Source organism: Protopterus annectens, chromosome 12.part0 (genome assembly GCF_019279795.1).
Source record: "Protopterus annectens isolate FY-2018-M chromosome 12.part0, PAN1.0, whole genome shotgun sequence".
Classification (NCBI taxonomy): domain Eukaryota; kingdom Metazoa; phylum Chordata; order Ceratodontiformes; family Protopteridae; genus Protopterus; species Protopterus annectens.
In genome coordinates this window covers 368,329,234-368,343,705 of record NC_056746.1, presented here as the reverse complement: position 1 = coordinate 368,343,705, position 14,472 = coordinate 368,329,234, and the positions used below count along the sequence as shown (strand labels likewise).

Sequence of the window (14,472 nt, the reverse complement as noted above, 5' to 3'; positions counted from 1 at the left end):
AAATACGATTCTACCTGGACAGAAGAAAATCTCCCCGTAAATCAGACCAACTTTTTCTGGCCTTTTCTGGACCAAGACTAGGTCATCCTGTCTCGAAAGTTATATTGGTATCATGGTTGAGAAATTGCAGTATCTTTATCTGGAACAAGAACAACATCACCGTGCCTCACAGAGTGAAAGCACATTCTACAAGGTCTATGGCAACTTCAGCTTTCCATGCTAAAGCTTCGCTCAGTGATATTTGCTCAACTGCGACTTGGGCCAAACCTCATACCTTTATTCTTCATTACAAATTGGATTTGGCCTCCAGAGGTAGAGCTTATTTTGGCTCCATGGTGCTCAGGAATGTCCTTCCATGAGGGCCACCCAGGGATACAGGTAGCTGGGGACTCTGTCCCATCAGTAAGGAATGAACAAAGATTAGCAACATCAGATAAAGAAGTTATGTCTTACCATAATGTTCCATCTGTGATGTTGATCTTCTTTCATTCATTACTCCCCACCCTCCATCCCCCTATGGAGGTTCCTGGTTGATCTCATATACTCCTTTGTTGTAGGTCTGTTATGACCAGAGGTAGCCTCTACTTTTGTCTATCAACTAGCAAACTCGATCTGAGGTAACATGGAGCAGACCATTCTGGGTAGGACCTTGGCTCGAGAGTTTTTGGCTGGCGCGAGCTTGATATATGTCCAGCTCGGTTCCGAGGACGGAACCGATAACCCATCAGTAATGAATGAAGGAAGATCAACAACACAGATGGAATGTTATGGTAAGACATAACTTCTGTTTTTCCTGGTGTCTGTCCTAAGTAATTATCCTTCATAAAAATGGAAGCTTTAGCAACATTATTTCATTTGGTTACTATTCAAAGAAGTGTGCCTCAGACACTTGACTGTCTTTACTGGATATAAGAGAGCTGGTAATTTGTTGTTAGGTTTCTCATATATATTTAATGCTATTATCTTGTATTCTAAACTATCTGCTGTATTACTGAAGTAATGTTATTAACACTTAGAGAATGGGCTTACTGTACATCAGTACCCTGACTGGAGAGTGAACGTTCTCCAGCAGGGTATTATTATACAAGTAATTCCCGCTGAAAAACAAGTCTGTCTCTTCATGGCAGCTTATCAAGTCAAGCCATTATTTTACACTCGCTAAGTAGTGCTTTTGCTGTTTAGCGAGCATAAAATAAAAAAAGAAAAAAGAAAATAAAGCATGTGTGACAGACTGTATGTGTGTATGAGAGTAAGAGAGAGAGAGCGCTCGATCTACTATATGTGTTTCTGTCTGCATGTGTGAGTGAATGTGCGCATGACATCAGAGAAACTGTGTGTGTGTGTGTGTGTGTGTGTGTGTGTGTGTGTGTGTGTGTGTGTGTGTGTGTGTGTGTGTGTGTGTGTGTGTGTGTGTGTGTGTGTGTGTGTAAGAGAGAGAGAGTGAAGAGATAATGATCTCTGCCAGCCCTTGGAGAATGGGCTGTCTGTAAAATTATTGTGTTTTACTTACTTTTGTATTTTTAAGTACTAGTTTATTTTTTTTAATATATTTTAGATGTAAAATGCTTTTTCCAACACCATTAACATATACTACAGCAAGTATGAAACATTAGGCGGAAGAACTAGTTTGCATCAAAAATATATTAAAAAAATAAAATAGAACTTAAAAAAATACAAAAGTAAAACACAACAATTTTACAGTGAACCCATTCTCTAAGTGCAATAATGCCCTCCAGGGCATAGCTGGCCTTGGGCATAGGCCAACCAGGCAGCCGCCTAGGGCACCGCTGTAGCAGGGGCACTTTTCCAGTAATCTGAATAGTGTAGGTATACCAAGATGGGGGAATCGAGAGATGTTGGGGGGGGGGGCGCCGTGGAGACCTTTTGCCTAGAGCACCAGTTTACCAAAGGCCGATCCTGCTCCAGGGTGTGTGTTAATGTATAATTAATGCCCTTTCAGGGGTGTAGAGGCCCTCTGCCTGAGGCGTCGGGCCTCACAACACCCCTGGACAAGCATTAATTACACATTAACACACACCCTGTCAGGCATTAATGCTTGCTTGGCTTTACCTTACTTTAAACTGTATTTGTAGTAATCCAGACTGCTCCATCAGATATCTGATCTGAAATTTAACATTTATTGCTAGTGTTCTTCTTCCTACCCGTGTTTTTGTTTTATGCTGTACGTCACTTTAGATTTTTTAAACAGTAAAATATGGAGTGGACTGAAAAACATCTTTGTTACTCTCCTTGGTCCCTTGTTTATTTATTATTTATTATCTTGTTTACTGGGAGAGTCTCACTGGGCACAAGTCCCATTTTCAATGGAGGTCTGGGCAGAAAAGAGCCACATAAAATGCATATTTACAACAAAATAAAAATGACATATTTTAAGCTTTACTTTGCAGGCAGTATTGAGACACATAGTAAAGACATTTATCATATACTTTAGAAGATATATTATTATATGGGTTCATAGATTCATAAGTGTATGTTAGGCTAACTATCACTAGGGCCTTTATAAGCCTAACTTTGTTACCCAAATGTGACCCACAAATTTGATTTATATAGGGGGTGATTTACTGACTGCCTTTGTCCATAAAGAGACATAGGAGCCAGGCGAGAGGTGAATTTCCAATTACTTTTGTCCAATTAATTAATCCAATTATTCATTGCTCCAAGTGCACTTAAATAGGGCTAGGGATGAATTTGCTTCACATGGATGGGGAACCTGTTCCAGAGAATGGGAATTCTCTGAGCAATATATCTATCTCTGTAACACGTCCTGTTATGTTGCAAGCAAAATTTAGGTTGTTAATCTAGTAGTTCAAATGCAGTTTTTTTGTAGATGTTCAAAAGGTTCATCAAAACAGGGTCCAGGAATTCCTTGTATGCCAGGCAAAGATCACCTCTCAGACGTCTGTATGATACAGAGTAAAGAGACAGGGCTTTGAGGCGATCAGCCCAGGTCATTGTGTTTACTCCCTGTATTCTTTTTGTAAGGAACCTTTGTGGGTATTCAAGTTGCTTACCAGGAAATTCCGACTGGACACAGGTCCTTTTTCAGTGGAGGCCCGTGGAGAAAAGCTCCACAGAAAGACATGGTAGATGGGAAAACAATAACAATAAAGGTATGTATACAGTAGAAATGATCATGACATGAAGTAATACAGGAGCAAAATCGGTACAACTGAGTAGTAAGTTCTAATTAAAAACATTGAGAAATAAGAAGTAAAACACAGTGCTACAAATTTTCTAGACAGTAACTAGATAATAATAATAGACTAAATGATAACTAAATCCTGGAAGGATTAATAAGCAGTGAGTAATCTTCAGTTCAGCTTTATAATGATAGAGAGGATACTCTATCTAAATTTGGGATAGGAGAGAAGGGTTGAAGGGTGGGTTATTAGTTGGGGCTTGGACAAGGACAAAGCCAGTGGGAAATTAGATGAGATTTAAGTGCAGTCTTGAAAAGACTGCAGGAATGAAGGGTAGTTATGGTAATGGGAAGGTTGTTGCAGAGCTTGGATATAGCGCAGGAAAAAAGTGCTTCACCTGCTGAGTTTTTGGCTTTGGTGACCTGGAGTCGATTTTTGTTGCAGGAGCGTAGTGGTCTAGAAGAGTGGTAGGGTTTGAGAATTGTATGGAGAGATGGGATAAGGAGAGGGTGATTTACTGTATGATGGGATGATAAAGGTCAAGTACAATGATATGATGACCTCTCTGGACCTAGATGCCATGCCCTTGCTTATAAGTTGAGCTACATGGAAAGGATTTTCTTACTACCTTGGACACATGATGGTTGAAGGCTATGTTACTATCTATGTGAGTTCCCACATCCCTTACTACTGAATCAACTTTTAAGCGTGTTTTATTGATGATGTTGTTATACAAGTCAGACACTTGTTAACATGTAACAGCTGGAGATACAAGAGCAACGATAATGTACGTAAGTTCAGTACATGTATATTAACAGTAAGGAGATAGGATGTCACTAGACCAGGGACAGGAAATAGAGGAGGAAGGATATAAGAAAAAATAATCAAGAAAAACACAAGTAGAAAAAGTTCTGATAGTAGAAAGGTTAAGATAAGAGGAGATAGGAAGATGATGAGGTGGATAAGGAGGAGGTAGTAGTAGCAGAGAATTATGGATATAGGCTAGTTGGAGGAGGAGCAGTGAGGATGAAAGAGATAGAGACAGGGTTAAGAAAGGTGAAAGAGTCAGGGTGGTTAATAGAGAGATTGGCAGTGAAAGAGAAACATAAAGAAAGGTGGGTTTAGTTAAGTGTTGTTTTAGATTGTTTGGGACATGTGCTAATGTAGTCTTGGTCTTGTTTTAGGGTGGGTGGGATGGAGTTTCAGTGTTTAGCAACACAAGCCAAGTAAAGTGAGCTGCCTGCACTGTTAGGAGACTTGGTCCTGGTCAGGAGATATTTGTTCTGTGAGTGGAGATTCCTAGGAGAGAAGAAGTGTTTGAGGATGTTTTGTAGTGATGGGCAGGTGTTGAGTTTATGTATTATTTTGTGAGCAGTAAGCATTCGGGATTAGGTTGGATAATTAGGTTGTTGAAGCCAGTGTAGGTAGGTCAGTGCTATGCAGTACCGTGAACAGTTTGATAAGTTGGATGCAAACTTAGCTATTTTATTGTAGCAAGCCTTTAGTTTATTTTTTAGGGTGGAGTGAAGGTTAGTCAGGATGGGTGCTGCATAGACAAGTGATGGGAAAAGATAAGATGTTGCTAAAGAATTCCTAGAGTAGTCAGTGAGGAGGGTTTTGTTTCTGTAGAGGGAGCCACACATTTGATGAGTTTACTTGATGGCTTGTGTGATGTGTTGATCATATTTTAAGTTATCATCAATTAAGACACCAATCTTTGAAACTGTTTCAGTTGAGGTATTATTTGCTGTTGTTTGTAAATCCATGGCCAAAAGAAGGACAAACTGAACAGAATACTAAAAGAGTCTCTGAGAGAACGCATCCCTTTAGGCCTTGTGTCCTTTTTTTCTGAGATACCCAACAGACAGATCTACTTTTTGTATTGCTTGTGGATGGCAGCAGGCTTATGGATACACAATGTATTTTCTGTTCCTTGTTATTCCTGGTTTTCCTGATAGTGGCTTGGTTCTTCATAGTTAGAGGTCTACTCACTGTGTTCTTGCCTGGGAACTCAACAAGTTAGTGAGGTGTTACACATTCACTGATGTTATACAGCACTGAGGATGGCAAGGGGTTGGATGAAATTGAATGTAGTGCATAGAGTATCCTGATTACTCTTAACAAAATGCTAAATTATTTCCTGGTTCAGGGCCGATAAGCACAAGACCTGACCTTAACAACGTTTACATGAATGTGTAATTGTTAAGCACTACATAGGTGCTGTTAACATCGCATTGCACTAAAAACAGACAGTGCTGTTAACAGCAGCAGCAGCAAGACATGAAATGGCTTTGTTTAAATTCCCATTTCTTCCTGCTGTCTGCTGAACTGCACAAAGTATTTTCAATTAAATTGCTTCCCTTACACAAGGAATATGTAATACGTCAACCACTCCCCCACTGCTTTACCGGTTTTCAAAGCCCGGAAAACACATTGCGTTTTTTTTTTGTAAACCTTTCGATTAATTTGTAGTACATGGATAACATAAATCTCCAAGCATTACAAAGAATTATAAGCTTGTCAGTGGACTGTAACCCTGAATTATGTGTTCTCAACATGGATGCCAGGATTCACCTCTTCAACTTTGCTGTCATGTTGAATTTCTTGGCACCCATGTCTGAAACACATAATAAAGGGATAACTATTGCTGACCCACTCATAATCCTCTGTAACACATACCTCCAACTGATGCTCTTTAAAAGTCAAGTTTCTGATTTTGGCCATGTAGAGAAAAGTCATGCTTAGTCATCTGTCACTGTTCATTGCTGGCTTCTTTAAGTGATAACTTCAAACAGATATTTTTGTCACAAAAATGGTGCTGCTAATTCAGCTGCTGGGTGTCATAGCTTAAATCATATTATTTCTAGACCGATTATTTAACATTTCCCATTGTGCAGTGGTACAGTAAAATGCACCCACTTTGCCTTCCCTGTCCCTCCTGAAGATTCAGAAGATTGCTGCCGCAAGCCTGTATGGGCTCTACCTGATGTAGAGTTTGCCAGCTGTCTGCAGAAACTGTATGCTACAGAACTGCCTCATTGGTTATCTTCCCAGAGATGGTGGATATGCATTTTTTTCCTTTCTTTGTGTTCCATTATTTTTTAATGTAATTATAATGTTTTCTAATTTGTTTAATGAAGAGAAACTCACAAAATATATTTTAGCTTTTTTTAACTTGTAAATTACTAGCAGTCAAGATTTTTTTTACTCTTTACTACATGCCATGGTTTGATAGTGTTTTAAATGGCTTTGCTAGGGTAAAACCTGCAGGGCATCAGTTCTTTTCAAAGGGTAGCCAAGAAATTTAGGTTTGGTTTAATACATTCCAGGAGTCACACAGTATGTAGATGGCAGCCATGGGATTCAAACTCAAGCCAAAAATACATACATTATTTGTTATTCATTGCTTTTATGCATTACAATGTACCAGCAACTAGTCATGCATAAAGCTGAATATGACTGTGTAGGTACATCTGTTCTTCTATCGTTAAGGTAACAGGCAGTTCAGAAAGTCACCTGCAGACATAAATATATAAGAAAAGATCTGAGAGGCTGTGTTGCTTAATGCTTTAAGATTAACTATTTCTTTGAGAAGAGTGGTTTGTTTTAAGAATTAAATAATAATAAAAATAAAAAATTAAAAAATATATATATATATATATATATATATATATATATATATATATATATATATATATATACATATATATATATATATATATATTTGCACATATATATTTTTTCAATAAGGTCTTTTTATTTTCAGATTCCCAAAGATGAGCACATTCTTCGATTCCTGAGAGCAAGGGACTTCAGTATTGACAAAGCACGGGAAATGCTGTGTCAGTCACTAACCTGGCGAAAGCAGCACCAAGTCGACTATATCCTGGAAACATGGAGGCCCCCTCCAGTTTTGGAGGACTATTATGCAGGAGGGTGGCACTACCATGACAAAGGTCAGTTTCTTTTCCTTGAATACAGGTTACAAAGTCAAAATAGTCAGTAAAATATTGCTTGTATCTTATACTGGGGTTCACTTATTTGTTCCATTGGGCCTCATTATCTCAGTCTTTCTACAAAAGTCAATAGCTCTGACAGGTTTATTTATTTGCTTTATTAATTATGTGGACAAGTTGCATATTAAAGCTGAATATCATTGGTTCTATGGCAGTCTGGCTAGTTTCTGTGATGTAAAGTGTTGTAAAAGGAGCTGTTAAAGATTTGGCACACAGAAAACTTCCAAGCATTAGTTTGGAGTGCTGTTTTGTTAGATCTGGTAGGGATCACAGGTGTTATGACTAACTAAAAAAGCTGCAGAAAAATATTTGTTTGCATTTTATTTAAAAAAATGTAGCAAATATATATATATATATATATATATATATATATATATATATATATATATGCATATATATATATATATATATATAACTTATAGCCATATTCCTGCCTTGCTTTTATTTAGGTAATCAAATCTGATTAGTTTATTTCTGTGTAGATGAGAATTATTTTAAAAGTGATTATTTTCTGTGCCCAATTGTGTAAGTTTATCTGCAATGCCCGAGTAAGGTATTTTGTCAAATGCCTTGGCAAGGTCGAGTTAGGAAGTGTGCAGTGTTTGAAGACGTCAGTTAAGTTAAGTAGGCATGGCCTGCCTTTAACAAATCAGAACTAGGTAGGATCCAGTGTCTGTAGGTGTTTAAGTGTTCTTTAAGACAGCTGTAGCTAAACTGGGGCAGTGGTGGAGGTGTAGCAGACTAAATATTGCTAAGATAAGGACAAATTCAGAACTTTCTTTGACAGGGTACCACTTGCTGTCTGAAGGTAGTCATATATTTTGTTTACCAATAACTGGAGAAAATGGGAACTCTTGTCAAAGGAATAAGTTAGCAGTGGAATGCCATATACTGTTAGTGGAAGCAATACATCTTTGTCAGTTGATGTTCTGGCTCCAAAAGTTAGCTACTTAGACATTTTTTTAACATTACCATTTGGACATTAATATGCGTTTTTGGTCCCCTCACACCTCATCTTTACTGGCCTAGCCCACAGTACCCAAAGTCCATGCCAAGTCTACCAGCTACTGTCCACCCCCCCCAAACATACTCTGTTTTTGCTTGGGCCAGTTGTGGACCCTGAGGGTGTCATGGGGCTCTTCTTGTCTGTGCTTCTGTCCGGGGGGAGGGGGTTATGAATGACCTACTCACTCCCTTTCCCCACTCCCCACTCTTATTAATTCTGTGGACAACTCCCCTCTGTGGACCACCCCTCTCCTCAGGGAGCATTTCAGTGAGTGCCTTCCAACCTTGGATGAGGACACCCATCTCTTCCCTGTCGCTGCATCAGTCACCCGAGCTGCTAATCAAATCTGGGTTAGCTGGGCCATAGTCAAGGCTTTATCCCTGTTCACCACTGAAGTGCCCAACATTAATGTGCTTTTGAGGGTAATGACCAATGTTGAAAGTAAGGGTGAGGTCCAGCCTGATATCTGTGTATATGAACATTGTCAAGATTGTTTCCAGATTTTGTAATATTCCATATTCTAGAAAATTTGCTTATCCTATGGCAAAGGTCCAAACAGCATAGATTTAGTTTTCTTTAGGTTAATGAAAGTCATGTGGTAATGAAAAGTCATGTGTTTTAAATTAGTTTTCAAACTCTGCTTGTTTACTTTGGAGATCTTCCTTAATCCTGAATTCAGGTGAGGCCTATTCAGTAATCACTATGTCGTATGCATGCAGAATTAAGTTTATGGCTCTAAGATCTTGGATGAGATTCCAGAAGAACAAGGACAGCATAGTGGTGCATTCTTCTGCAAGGCAAGCACTCCCAAACCTGTTGAAGAAGACACTTCCTGACTTAGCAATGAAGGATCATGGGATGGGAAATGAGAGTGCCACTTCATAGTTATGAACCACAGTGCAGCAAGTCTGCAGCAAAAAACATTTGATGTAAATGAATCACGTTATGTATGCAGGTTACAGTCTGATGCTTTGTTAGAAGAATGTGTTAAGTATAGTGGCCATCAACATTTGGCTAAACTGCTGCATCCATTGCATGGTCTGTCTTTAAAGCTGTCAGGAGTAAGTGCTATGACCTCTTATACCACATACAGAATATGTGTGAGTGTGAGTATGTATGTTTGTAAAATGGGGATTAGTTCCCATTATTGTTAAAAAATATTTCTCTTCAAATCTTTGTAACTTTAAATTTTGTAACTTTTGCAAAGCTTTGTTTAATTTAGTTAATTGTGTTACTATTGGAGCTTTTCTCCCTGGGCCTCTGCTGAAAATGGGCCTCTGGCTCAGCCAGACATTCCTGATAAACAAATGTAAAATAAATAAAAAGAAAAAAATAAATGTGGAAAGTAGCAGTATGGCATACAAGAACAGTAGTAAACAGAACATTCATTGATTAGTGAAGGGACTTACCCACTTGGCTCACCCCCAGATGCAAATCAGAAGCAGTGCATTTAGTGTGTAGTGAATATCATAGTGCAGGCATGAGCAAACATTCTTATACTGAGATGTAAGTTTGCATTTCATTCTGCAAAAAGACTGAAAGTGACCCAGCATAGTTGGCTTCCTATAATACAACAGGAAATAGAACTATATCTAAACAGTGATCAGAAATGAAATATAGATAGGTAGCAATAGGAAAATATAAAAGAGATTTTATCGTATATCCTTTAGCACTGTGTATGCCCAACCAGGCCCAGCCCACCTCACATCACACCACACCATACCACAGAATATCATGTGACTTTTAATTAAACTCTGCTGGGAAGGGGGCTTTCTATTCTTTGCCAAAATCTTTGCCTCTGTTACGACTTCCAGCAGGGCATGTCTGATTTTTCAGGCATATGGTGCCAATTTATATTATCTTGATGAGTGGATGGGAAATAGGAAATACACCCCGGGGATCATTTCTGTGTCTCTGCTCGACAGTGGCACAAGAAAATAACTTTCTTGGGTGGCATAAGCTATGGAACCTTGCTGGCTAGGCTTACGTAGGCCCTTGGGCCGATAGCCTAGTACCTACCTATGAACCTATGAACACTGATGATTATTCACGATCTACAGTAATTCTTTTAGAATCAGGAGTAGGAACTGGATCCCCCTATAAAAGTTTACAAGTTTCCTCTTTTGCATTTTGCATGTAGGGAAAACTGCGGGCCTTCTTATAATTACAGCCATGGGATACTATTGTAATCACAAACAGTGTCATGACCCAGGTGTACTTTGCTGAGCAATATGGCTGCTTAAATGATGGAGTCACTGAATAAGGAAAAAAGTAGACTGATCTGCGAGGGATACCAGAATTAGTATGAGCTGAAGAGGAGTGCAAAGTGTTAGCTTTCACTTGTAAGGTATGATTGGTAGGGTAGTCAGAGAAGCAGAGAAGTGGGCTGGTGTATTAATTAATTAATTAATTAATTAATTAATTAATTAATTAATTAATTAATTAATTAAACTGTCTGACTACCAGGAAGGTGTACTGGTCGACTGACTTTTATTAGGCATGACCTGGGCTCCCAGAGGATCACATAAAGGACCACAGTGCAGTTTTGAAAGAAAAATTAAAGATAACCTAATCAATAGATATTAAAAAATAGTAACAGTAATAAACCAATGAAAAGGCGTGTAACTGTGCGACCACTTCAAAACAAGAACCAATGACAAAGGTTGAGAATTTTCATCCAAAAAACACTGGACTTCTTCAGAAGATGAAAGTGCTCAACCTTTGTCATTTGATGTTACTAAACTAAACTTTTTATTAATTTATGACTCCTCCGACTGAATGAATTCACGGGTTTTCAGCCTTGGACTACGTGGACCTTGTATTAGTAAATTGTAAAACTAAGTAACACAGAAACAGTTAATAGTAATACAATAATAAATAAACACACACAGTGAAATGCATAATGCAAAAGGCATTAATTAAAATATGAACAGTTACAGAAGGCAAAGTACAACTATTCAGCAGATGTATTTGCAAAATAGAATTTCTAAGATCCAAGTAAAGCATTTACTTTATGTATGTTAAAGTATTAGGCATCGTCTCTGAAATGCTTGCATTCACTTTCTTCAAACAGGTATTCATTTAATGTTGTTTTAAAGCCTGCCATGTTTATTTTAAATTTCCTGTTTTAGCAAAAGATCTCTTAAACTGTTGAATCAAAAGATGGTCTGTATAAGAAGGGTGGATTGTTTTCTATGAGAGAATACATCTGCTCACTAAAGGATAGTTTTGCTAATAAAATTTGACAATGTTTGTCTTTTATTATTCTGAAGATAAAATCTGAAGATAAAAATAACCAAGAGAGCCCTGCAGCCCTGACAGTAACTGGAATAATGAATTTTTTGCAGAATCTTTAATTAATGGGTACAGTAGAGAGTCGATTATCCGAACTAATTGGGACCTAGGGTAGTTCGGATAATCAAACTGTTCGGCTAATCAAACATATAATTGAAGCGGATAAAAAAACTTCTAAAATCTTGTTTTTTCTGCACACAAGGAATATACTTTTCAACGGTTCAGCGATTCCAGTGAGCAATAAAGAATATTTTTCACACACAAGTGGTCAACAAGCTCAAAAAACTCGCACAAAGCAATATGTATAACTTTTACATATTCAGACTTTATGGTTTTTCCTACCCGAAAACTTTGTAAGGCTGCATTTGGATAATTGATGTTCGGATAATCGACTCTCTACTGAACTTAAAGTGGTAGGAAAGAAGAACCTACACACTTTGAGTGCAATGTTGAATAGGTGCCATAATAAAGGGATACTAAGCAAAGCCCATATTCCAGTTTTGATATGAGTATATATATTTTTTGTTATTACTTTATGAGATAAGTAGAGAAAAATGTGAACACCTACTGTATTGTCTTAAGGTGGTACAGGGCATGTTATAGCACTTTTGCTGTATTCATTTGAAATTATAGGTTATGGTTCATGATAAGATCAAGATATCTGTTTGGTTACTTATGGAATTATTTTGTTAAAAAGTCATTAATGAGCAATGGGGTAGCTTCAGCAGCTTTTAAAGGGGGGCAAAACACATCACAGCAGACTTCCTAGCGTTTTAAGCAGTAAAGTGTGACTAAGCAGATTATATGCTTTTGTAAATGTAATATATTCATAGACAGTCCAAGGCTGAGTCTTATGACCATTTAACCCTTGACCTTAACCTTCTTCAGACCACATCTCCTTTGTCCAGGAGGGCCATACCACTCAGTCCCAGAGTAAGTTGTGAAAACCCATCTAATTATCTAGATTACATTTAAAGGCAGTGAGCTGCACTGCTTAATGTGTAGAGGACATTTATTTAGATTATATTTAAGGGAAGATAGTGAGCTGCACTGCTCAATTGGTAGAGGACATTTATTTAGATTATATTTAAGGGAAGATAGTGAGCTGCACTGCTTAATGTGTAGAGGACGTTTATTACAGAGGTTAAGGAGGCATTGAGTTATAAACCTGTCTCTCCGTCCATAGGTTTCAACCTGCTAAGAGGCCAGTGTGGAGCACAGATTATAGCAATGTGTGACAAACCATCAAAATGTGTAGCACCCTATTTTCACACTACATGGAAAGTGTACCTTGGCTATGGCCATGGCCTTTCAACCAAATATTACCTTATGTAAGTATTTAATAATGTCTGTACACACACACACACACACACACACACACACACACACACACACACACACACACACACACACAATAGGCCAACTAGGCGGCCAGGATAGGGGCACCAGGTAGTGTGGTGGGGGGCACCATGGAGCCCTTTTGCCTAGGGCACCAGTTGACCTAAGGGACACACACACACACACACACACACACACACACACACACACACACACACACACACACACACACACACACACACACACACACACACACTCATAGAGACACACACTCATAAAGACACAAACATTTACATATTACATATGCAGATGTAAAAGCAGAAAGATGGTGACTGACACATAAACGTCCAAGAGTACACAGCCCATTAAGTGGCTATAATTGCTGGACATGAGAGTCACACACAAAGGTGCAAAGGCACAGACACATAGGCAATCTGCCACACACCCACTCAAAGAAACTTACCCAGCAATTAGAGCCACTTTATTTACCCAGTATTCCTCAAATGTTTCATTCTGATTCACTAAAAGAAGAAATTAATACATTATACCAACACTGAAGTCACTGCTGTCAGACACATACAGTCCAAAGCATTACATTTCCCATTACCCCCTCCCTCCCCACACATGGACGTACAATGTTCTCATCTAGCCTTAATTTTATTGAATGTCTCTGATTTTTTTCTCATATTGCTGTCTGTTCTGCTGACATTCTTCACATATTGAGGACAGCAGCCCCTAAATCATCACATACATTTTAAGTTTCAGACCTCATAAAATGCATGCTAATGCAAAATCTGTTATTCTGTCATATTTCAAAGGGCAATACCTAAAAGTCATCACTGACTCTGCCATCGTGTCTTTAGTGTGACTGCGTTTCATGTCTGTATAATGTATTATGCAAACCGTCAGTATGTTTGTTAAGATTTTTCCCCTTTTCTTCATTGTTGTGCAACCCTGGACTTGATATATATATAATTTTGGGGGGGTGAATGGGATTTGCCCCCCCCCCACATCAGGGGGTGCATTGGCGCTTGCCCTCTGCCAAAAGAAAAAGATTTATTGTGTTTTTATTTTTTTTGGCCCACCGTTTTTCAGGATATAATTTGCAATGAATGGTGAGTCAAAAGACATTCTCATAGGTAAACCATTTCAAAGTATAACAATATTTAAAATTTGTCTCTGTTTTGGGAGCTTTGTTCCCATTTTTTTTTTTTTGCCTTCATTCCTGTTTTGTCAACTAAAAGATTGTCAGCCATTTACACACACACACATATACACACAGTTAAGTGCTTTTGTCCTGTTTTGTCTTTTTTTATATGTATTTTTTATTTTTTCTCCTTCTCACTAAATTCAATTAACCACTACAGTGTTAAGGAGAAAAGGAAAGTGACAGAAGGTTATTTTTTCTTCCTATTCAGGACAGGTATAGTAATAGGCTGCCCTGAAGCCACAGACTTCTACTGATCATTCCAATTGGCTGCTTAATCTCTAAAAGTCGTTCTTTGATTGACCCCCCTTCTCTTTTTGCAGATTGGCTATGGTTGTGATTTCAGAGCCAATATGAGAATGGAAAAAGAAGCTTCCACTACTGAAAGCAGAACAGCAGAACACTGCTTCATTTCAATGGGAACTTTCTGCACAATGCGATGCATTTTAA

At 38.2% G+C, this 14,472-nt stretch overlaps 1 protein-coding gene across 3 annotated transcripts in view; it reads left to right on the top strand.

Annotated features, from left to right (window-relative positions):
* The window catches only part of LOC122816582 (SEC14-like protein 5), a 1,360,693-nt gene that overhangs the window by 1,098,544 nt on the left and 247,677 nt on the right, over window positions 1-14,472 (top strand). For all 3 annotated transcript variants that reach the window (XM_044089470.1, XM_044089469.1, XM_044089471.1), the window contains one exon: window positions 6,928-7,117. In XM_044089470.1, the coding sequence (XP_043945405.1) occupies window positions 6,928-7,117 (190 nt within the window). The remainder of the gene's footprint in view (window positions 1-6,927; window positions 7,118-14,472) is intronic.